This window comes from Montipora foliosa, chromosome 10 (genome assembly GCF_036669935.1).
Source record: "Montipora foliosa isolate CH-2021 chromosome 10, ASM3666993v2, whole genome shotgun sequence".
In the NCBI taxonomy this organism is placed as follows: domain Eukaryota; kingdom Metazoa; phylum Cnidaria; class Anthozoa; order Scleractinia; family Acroporidae; genus Montipora; species Montipora foliosa.
The window spans coordinates 36,433,633-36,441,377 of record NC_090878.1 but is presented as its reverse complement, the minus strand read 5'-3'; the positions used below and the strand labels follow the sequence as shown (position 1 = coordinate 36,441,377).

At 40.0% G+C, this 7,745-nt stretch overlaps 1 protein-coding gene across 1 annotated transcript; it reads left to right on the top strand.

Annotated features, from left to right (window-relative positions):
- The first annotated feature begins 3,208 nt into the window (after positions 1-3,208).
- On the top strand, positions 3,209-7,318 carry LOC137973169 (transcription elongation factor 1 homolog). The gene is made up of 3 exons (XM_068819926.1): positions 3,209-3,348; positions 3,684-3,754; positions 6,711-7,318. The coding sequence occupies exons 1-3, from the start codon at positions 3,236-3,238 to the stop codon at positions 6,773-6,775; spliced, it is 249 nt and encodes an 82-aa protein (XP_068676027.1). The 5' UTR covers positions 3,209-3,235; the 3' UTR covers positions 6,776-7,318.
- The last annotated feature ends 427 nt before the right edge of the window (positions 7,319-7,745 follow it).

The following is a 7,745-nucleotide window of genomic DNA, read 5'->3' as shown; positions in this document are numbered from 1 at the left end:
AATCAACTCCTACCACGCTTTGTTAACAATTAATTGATTGTCTCTTCCCACTTGGGGTTCTTAATCATATTCTGTTCAGTTTGTAATGTTTTTCTTACATTATTAATGTCATGTGCCTGTGAACTACAAACCTAGACAAATTAATTGGGACATGCAGGGGAAATTAATGGGATAATCCATAACAAACCATATTGTACGTGAAAATGGGCCGTTTATACCCCCTCCCCCTCCCCTGTCATTCAATGTTGAATGCTCTATCCTTCATGTTTTTTAATGTAATCGGCTTAGTCGTTGTCAACTTTGATCGGGGAGGGGAGGGGCAAAGGTATGAGGTGGTCAGGGAAGATAGTGTCCGCTATTATTTTTTCTAGGATTGCAGCTTGAAAGACACGTGGACTTCCACCATTAACAAAAGAATAGACGTCCTCAGTTACAATGCCTTTTAATGGGCCGTCAGCCTTGTGGTAAATTTCGGCATCGGAACAGTTTTTCCCAAGGAATAGTTCACAATAAGCTAAGAAATTAAAAGAAACAACAAGCTCATCCCCGGTATGACGAATACAAAATTGGAATCGAGCCCGGGCCAAACTGATTACGAAGCAAGCCAGCTCACCACTGCGCCAGCCCTCTGAACTTTAAAGTTTTAACTTCAAGTTAACTTGTTAGTCTCGTATATAAATTTTGTGATCCCAGTGGGGTTAAAAGCGACACTGGTGGCAATGAGAAAACCAAGACTTGAGTCCTTTTGGTTGTTGCAGTCAAATGGAGCTATCGCGTAAATGTCCTACCATGGTATATGATTTTACAATTATTATTTTTATCAGTTTAATTTTGTAATGCAAAGTTGAATGACACTGTAATAAGGTTTGTCTAAATCGCATTCAAAGTGTTGTCCCTTTCCTATATACTGATGTATTTTCCTTTTTCTTTTCTTTTTCATTTTTTTGTAGCGGATCGAACGCGAGCGCCATCGTGATCTACTGTCCGAGATCGACAAATTTCATCTTCATCGCTCCAACAGTAGCGAGGAAGACTGGGATCAAGACATAAACACTAGCACCGAACCACCCAATGAAACAGAACCGGAAGTTGAAACCACTCTGCTCAAACTCCACGAAGCCTCTTGGGGTCAGCATATCAATAGTACCGATGAAGACAGCGAACAGAACAAAAACCCGATTGTGACCGACGTTCATGAACGCATTAACCCAACTGATTCAGAAGATGGCGCCAATATCAAACAGCCCCAGGAATCTGAGAATTTTGGGTGCAACAGTGCCGAAGAAGACATTGGACGAAACATCAACGCTAACATAATACATGTACCTGAACAAAGCAGCGCCAATGTTATCATTCCCCCAGAAAATGATGGTTCACAGTCGAACAGTACCGAAGAAGACATGGAACTGAATATGAGCAACACCACTTTGTCTGACGTTCCGGAACAAGGCAGTAGAGCAGAATCAGTCGAAGAAGTTTCTCCAGACACGCCTCACAAAATCGTTGGTCAGGGGGCGAAAATGACCGTCGAAGACTCGCGACCAAAGAGGAACGGGACAATGAAAGACTTCGCCGAGCGACCCAATGAAACGAAACTGGGAGATGTCAATCATCTTGCAAGGATACACGAATTGGACGGGCACCGTTGAAGAATGGGGACGAAACAGCACCTCCATGAAAAACACAATGGCAAGGAATTGGAAAATCTTATGTAGTTGATCAATTCATTTCCGAGACATCAAGGAAATGTATTGCTGAAACTATTTGAATTGGCTCTTGTGAGACTGTGAAAGAGAGAATGTGATCTTTTGGAAAAATGTAACAAGCTAAAAATCTTAAGTCGCGCAAGATGTGTTCTGGGAGAAAAATGATTTTGATAAATTATGAGTTTTGACGAGAAAAATTGTTATTAAGTCTTCATGCTTTATTATGAGAACCAGATGAATTAAAACTGACTGAAAGTCAGTTCAAAAACCGTGTCCTTTCAGTCACTTTGCTTCTAAACGTAAATCGAATTCGTACAAACATGACTGATAACGTCTAATAAAGCAAGCGCTCAACTACAGTCACGGCCAAATTGAGGTGGAAATCGTAAAATATTTTTTTCACCGCAAAAAACATGCTGGGGTAAAGATACACGTAAGACGTTTTATAAGGTACTTCGGACAGATCGCCCTTAAGGTGGCTGGTGCCAGTTTCACCACTTACTAGAAGGTATATAACTACAACACTGTGTCACGTAACAGCAATGTTATGGTTCCATATGGGCATGAAAGACTAATATTTGCTTAACAAAATGCGCCTACTATTGTGACGCAATAGGTTACCATGGCAACATGAAAACTCTCCAAAAGCAAATTTTTCGAAAAATTTAAGGTAGTGGCAAATTACTTCTCGACCAACCTACGTTCCCCACCCTCAACTGATTTAATCCCTTACCGTCTACGTCGTGAATCCTACTCGTAAGGGAGGCATCCCTGGAACATTTTCCCCCTGTAACAAAGATTGTGGAGATGTCATTAATATCAATATTAAGGGAATGATGCAAGTACATATCCTGTTTCTGAGATATGAGTTCATTCTTCTCAAGCCAGAGAATGAATTAATGCAATGCTCAGCTTCGGCAGAACTAAAAGGCAGCGTATCTCCCCCACCCCTGACAATCAAACCTGAAGGTTTTTTTACTACTTGTCTAACAACCAAATTTTCGCAACGACTGGATAGCTCATTACTACTCAACTGACTGTTTTTTTTTTTTTTAATGAAACACGCGTTGGTGCGAAACTCCATGTGTCTTTGGGGATACCTTGGATGCCTGCCTTTGCTTTTGCTTACAAAGCACAAGCGTTCATTTAAACACGTGCTCGTCTTTGCTTTCTAGAAAATAAGTCGTCATTATCTAGTTCGTAAAGATAAGTATGCGAGCATACGGGTCTTGCTTCAGTCATTGGGTGTCTGGAACCCGACAACCGATTTGTTTTTCAATGAAATAAAGAAAACGAACGATCAGCTGTTGAATGCTCACGTTGTCGTCAAAGCCTTTAAACTGGTTATTTCTCGCCGTCAGTTTCACAGAGTGCGACAAAAAAATGTAGTCCTTTTTCCCTCTCGTATGGATTCCTGCAGTCCACAGTTTTAGCTTTACATTCCCGATTCCAGATTTTCATAGCAACCAAGCCTGCATCGTGCACACGCGGTCACTAAGGTATTCGCATGCTGTTGTTCACGAACGAGAATGGGCAGAAGGAGATCTAAACGTAAGCCAGCACCTAAAAGGAGGCAGGATCCCCTGGATAAGCAGTTCAACTGCCCCTTTTGTAACCACGAAAAGAGTTGTGAGGTTAAAATGTAAGTTAGAAAGGGGAAGTTAGTAGTGTTATTCATCCAATAAATTTACCTATTTTATCTGCGCTACTCTCTCATTACCTCGGGTCGTTCTATTCATATCTATCTAGCATTGGCTTTCTACCAATGATTCCTTGGTTTGATCCTTGGACTTGTAGTCATGCTTAGATTTAAGCTGTCGTTTTTGTGGAGTTTTCCTCTCTGTACATGTACTCTGACTTAATTCTCTCTTCACAAAAACCAATTGAATTGATTTACAGTCTTTCCAGCCCGAAGACTATTTTTCCTTGGGTGTATTTTTTCAAGACTGATGAAACTGAGTGGTTTTCTTTTTTCAGGGATCGTGTCAGAAATACAGGACACATCTCGTGTCGAGTTTGCTTGGAAGATTATCAGAGCCCTATCACGTGTATCCTTTTTGTGGCATTTTATGTCAAGTTTACCTTTTTATTTTGTAGTGGGTATTGCACGTGATTACATTGTATGGCAATCTTACGAAGTTCCTAAAACAAGGAATGGCCTAAAATGATCTAAAATGACCTAAAATAAGTAGGCCATTTTAGACACCATTGTAGCCCATTTTTAGGTCATTTTAGATCATTTTAGGTCATTCCTGGTTTTATTAACTATGGGCAATCTTATGTCAAAATTAATTTTCATAAATTTGTATTGGGTTGCATCATGTGGGAGGTGCGTTGGCCTCATGGTTAGTGTGCTCGACTCCGGATCGAGTGGTCCGGATTCGCGTCCTGGCCGGGAACATTGTGTTGTGTCGTATTGTTCTTGGGCAAGACACTTTACTCCCATGGTGCCTCTCTCCACCCAGGTGTATAAATGGGTACTGGCAAAATGCTGGGGGTAACCCTGCGATGGGGTAACCCTGAGATGGACTGACATCCCATCCAGGGGGGAGTAAGCACTTTCTCGTTTGAACGAAAGCAAAATTTTAATATGTGCTCTACGTGACAGTTACTTAAGTGCCTAATTCCTCAGAAACATTGCATAATAAAACTGCGATTGAATTCAGTTTTTGGAACATCAATCTACAGTTAATGTGACCTTCCATATGACTTTGATGCTAAAGGTTATAGCACGGTCACAACACACGCTTACACTTAAAAACAATAGAAATTGGTTTTAGCACGCTTAATGTGTGTGTCCGGGAGCACACTTCATTAGCAAATTCTTTTGTTTCATAGAACATGCTAGAAACAGCAAAGCGTGAGCAGTCGAACAAAGAAGCGTGTTAACCTTTGAAAACAAGTTTGCGAAATGACACAACACACTAGCAAGAGAGCACACTAAATGTGCGCATTTAACTTGCTTATTGAAGAGCGTCGGGAAAGGACATACTGGGAAATACGCCATTTAATGACAAGAGAAAAAAAATATATTGTTTACAAACCCAAGGATTATTGTCCGATCTTGCTGAAGACTTGTCGGAGTTCATCTCACACTGCACTAGCTGACAAGTGAAAACTTCTGCCATCTGCCGACAAAAAATCCGCTAGTGTGCAGGCTGCCTTTGCATGTCATTCGCACCGGCAAAAAAAAAAAAACAAACAAACCTTTTCAATTGTACGGGGATAAAGATCAGAAATGCGTCTCTAACAGTAAACTCAAAGATAGTTCTTATTTAAGTCCTTCATTTCCTCTTTCACATGTGAATAGGATAATTATAACACAAAATTTAATGCCGCATTGCAAAGTATTGGAACGTACATGTTGAAAAAGCCCAGATGCGAAATCAGCCAAGCCGCCTGATTAGACGTATATTCTTCGAGATACGGTAGTTCTTAAAAATCACAAAAATCCCAGATGATCTAAAGAGATTTCAGCGTGGCGGGCCTGCTGAGATCTCGAGATTTTGGTATACCTTGCCGCTGTTTGTCGCTCGTGTCGACAAAACAGAAGATTCGGGCATGTCCAGAGGATAAAATGATCTCTCGCCTTCGATAAAGTAGGCAGGGAAAGGCCAAATAACAAATCTCAGACAAGAAAGATTTGAGGTTAAGGATTACAGTATTTCGTTTCTTTTAAAAGCTTATGGGAATTTTACAAAAAACATTCAACATGCATAGCAGATACAGGTCACGCATGGTCGCATACATGTGACTTGGTTGAGTTGTGCCGACAGTGTTGGAACCAAATACTGTCAACTTTCCACTGTGTTTGGGAAAGTTCTTGTGTTAAACTCGAGTCTCTTTCAAAAAGTATATCGATCATCGTTCGAAAATGTTATGACACCCTGTTGCATTTTCTGAAGTTTTGAAATTTCACTGGCTCCAAAAAGGTTGAGTTATTCGATCGGCTGAAAATTATCGTCCGTTCTACTTCTGATTTCTTGCATGGATATTCTAAAGCTCCAGTTATTCGAAGGGTTCAAAATTATCGTTTGTACTTCTGCCGATTTTTTGTATGGATATAGTAAAGCTTGAATTATTCGAACGGCTCAAAACTACCATTCGCACTACTGGCGATATTTTACACGGATACACGAGCTGTGCTCACAGGTTGCGATTTTTTTTTACACGGATAGTCGTAATAATTGTTTTAATTCATCAAAGCTTTTGTAAGTTGCGTTGTAAAAAAAAATTGGCATTAGCTTTATTGATACCAAGCGTGTTTAACTGCACGCTAAGCGTGTGGTCGTTGGCAGACACAGCATGACATCGTGCACGATAAGAAAGACAATGGAATTTGCTGATTGAACTCTTCGAAAATAAGGCAAGTGTGTCTTCTTTTGTTTTGGCTGTTTAATATGCGCATATCTGTGTCATCAGGACACGCAAGCCGTGTTGTGCTTTAAAAGCGTGATGTGAGCGTGCTATCACCTTTAGCATCAAAGTCACATGGAGGGTCTCAAATGATCAAGGTCTCTGCAAGTTGTATCAGCAACATTGATTGATTGTACACATCGGATCTCCTTGCACACTTCAGTGACCAGATAAAATATACTATAAGTAGATTTTGATGAGGAACAAAGGCCAGAGTACCTCAAGTAAAACCCTTAGTTTAGGTTTAGATCAAGTGATACTTGGCCCACATGCAATTGCATGGAATGGAGGAGCAGATGATGATGACTACTACATCAGCCTGACGTCCAAACTGGCCAAAACCGGCCAGACTTAGTATTTTACTCTGTCTAACGCCAGACGATTTTACTTGTCAATGGGAAACCCCTGGGCGTCAATGGGCTAAGAGGGCTCAGGCTCTGGAGTTTTGCTATTTTGGGAAACTGGAGTGAAATTTATTGTTGATATTATTAATATAACATTTCATTTTTCTTAGCAACCTAAATTATCTATGTGTAGTTAACTTTAAGAGATGGCAATACCATTTAATTTCTCTTTAACTTGCACTAGATCTTTCAGAACCTGTTGATGTATATAGCGATTGGATTGACGCTTGTGAAAGTGCAAACCAGTAGCCTTTGATAGTCAGGGAAAACTGATACATGTTCAAAGACTTATTTCAAGAGCTTGAGATCAACACATTGATGAGAACAAGATGGCAGTCTGAACAGAGAAATCGATGTATTTGGAATAACTTATTTTTGTAAATAGAAAACATTGCCATTATTATCACTGCAAACAATGCAAAGATTTCAAATTGTTCTCTCGTCTTTTGTTGAATCAACATGCCTTTTTAGTGCTCACTGATCTTCTTCCTGAACCTGAGTGCATCATATCATTGATAGATGAATGTTTTGCATTGGTACTAGTAACACCACCTGCAGATTGGAGTATGGGTTGGACAGCAACTTAATCCAAGTTTTCCAAGTTTTTCCTTTTAATGATTCAACATCCAAACCCAATGCATGTTCTTGGAACTCACTCCCAAGTTGCATGGGATTTTTGAAAGATTGTTTTAACTGAGTTGCAAAATATCGACCTAAACGTGTCACTTTGTATGTTCATGAGACATGAGCAGAGATTCCCCAATTGCATCAATAAAACGTAAAGTTATTGTATCACCCAGAGTGGTTCTTTGAATTCCTATTCTGGTAAGTGGCATCATGTCCACAGGGACTATGAAGTGTCAATCTGGGGTTTGGTGACTGTGTGGGTCTCTTCAATTATCTTTTGAAGTGTATGACTTGATTGCATTTGGATCTCTGAGCTTTCTCCTATGTAGGAAATTTGCTTAACATAGGAGAAACTAAATGACGTTTAAAATACCGTTTTAATGAACACCGCCGCACTTAATATAACACTAACACCAAATCTAAACCTACTACAGTCGCAGAACATTTCCACTCCTCTCTCCACAACATCTCTAATTTTTGTATCGAAAAAATATTTTCTAACAGAGACTCGATCCTTAAGGCCAGGGAAGCTTTTTTAATTTCAAATGGCAGGATGATTGATCCCAATGGTCTTAATATCTGTGAAGAACCG